Source organism: Pteropus alecto, unplaced genomic scaffold, assembly GCF_000325575.1.
Source record: "Pteropus alecto unplaced genomic scaffold, ASM32557v1 scaffold215, whole genome shotgun sequence".
Classification (NCBI taxonomy): Eukaryota; Metazoa; Chordata; class Mammalia; order Chiroptera; family Pteropodidae; genus Pteropus; species Pteropus alecto.
Genome location: NW_006436287.1, coordinates 675,705 through 676,536, shown reverse-complemented (window position 1 = coordinate 676,536; position 832 = coordinate 675,705). Strand labels below are relative to the sequence as shown.

The 832-nt window shown below is 60.8% G+C and overlaps 1 protein-coding gene across 1 annotated transcript in view; it reads left to right on the top strand.

Annotated features, from left to right (window-relative positions):
- C1QTNF5 (C1q and TNF related 5) overlaps positions 1-825 on the top strand; it is a 2,076-nt gene extending 1,251 nt beyond the window's left edge. The window contains exon 2 of the mRNA XM_006912613.3: positions 1-825. Coding sequence (XP_006912675.2) covers positions 1-518 — 518 coding nt within the window. The 3' untranslated portion in view covers positions 519-825.
- The last annotated feature ends 7 nt before the right edge of the window (positions 826-832 follow it).

Here is an 832-nt window from a genome sequence, read left to right as displayed (position 1 = left end):
GACTACCGGGACCCCGTGGGGAGCCTGGGCCGCGAGGAGAAGCGGGCCCCGTAGGGGCGACCGGGCCTGCGGGGGAGTGCTCGGTGCCTCCACGCTCCGCCTTCAGTGCCAAGCGCTCGGAGAGCCGGGTGCCTCCACCATCGGACGCGCCCCTTCCCTTCGACCGGGTGCTGGTGAACGAGCAGGGTCATTACGACGCCGCCACTGGCAAGTTTACCTGCCAGGTGCCCGGGGTCTACTACTTCGCGGTCCACGCCACTGTCTACCGGGCTAGCCTGCAATTCGATCTGGTCAAGAATGGCGAGTCCATCGCCTCTTTCTTCCAGTTTTTTGGGGGGTGGCCCAAGCCAGCCTCGCTCTCCGGGGGCGCCATGGTGAGGCTAGAGCCCGAGGACCAGGTGTGGGTGCAGGTGGGTGTGGGTGATTACATTGGCATCTATGCCAGCATTAAGACGGACAGCACCTTCTCTGGATTTCTGGTATATTCTGACTGGCACAGCTCCCCTGTCTTCGCTTGATGCCCACTGGAAAGTGACTTCACACTCTCTCCCTTGAAGGGGAGGAGGGTGTGACACTGATAGCCACATCATCCAGGAAGGCTGGCCCCCCTGGAATGTTGTAAATGATTGGTGGCCTGTCCGTACTGCTGCTGGCAGGGAATAGGGACAGAGGCTGTCTGAGATCAGGACTGGCAGCATGGGGCACTGGCTGGATTTCTGCCCAAGACCAAAGGAGCGCTCTGTGCTGGCAGGTGTGAGTCATCTGACCTAGGACCCCAAGTTGGATGCTCTTCCTGGTTGTTTCTCTGGGTCCTACCTTTTTCCTCCTGCCC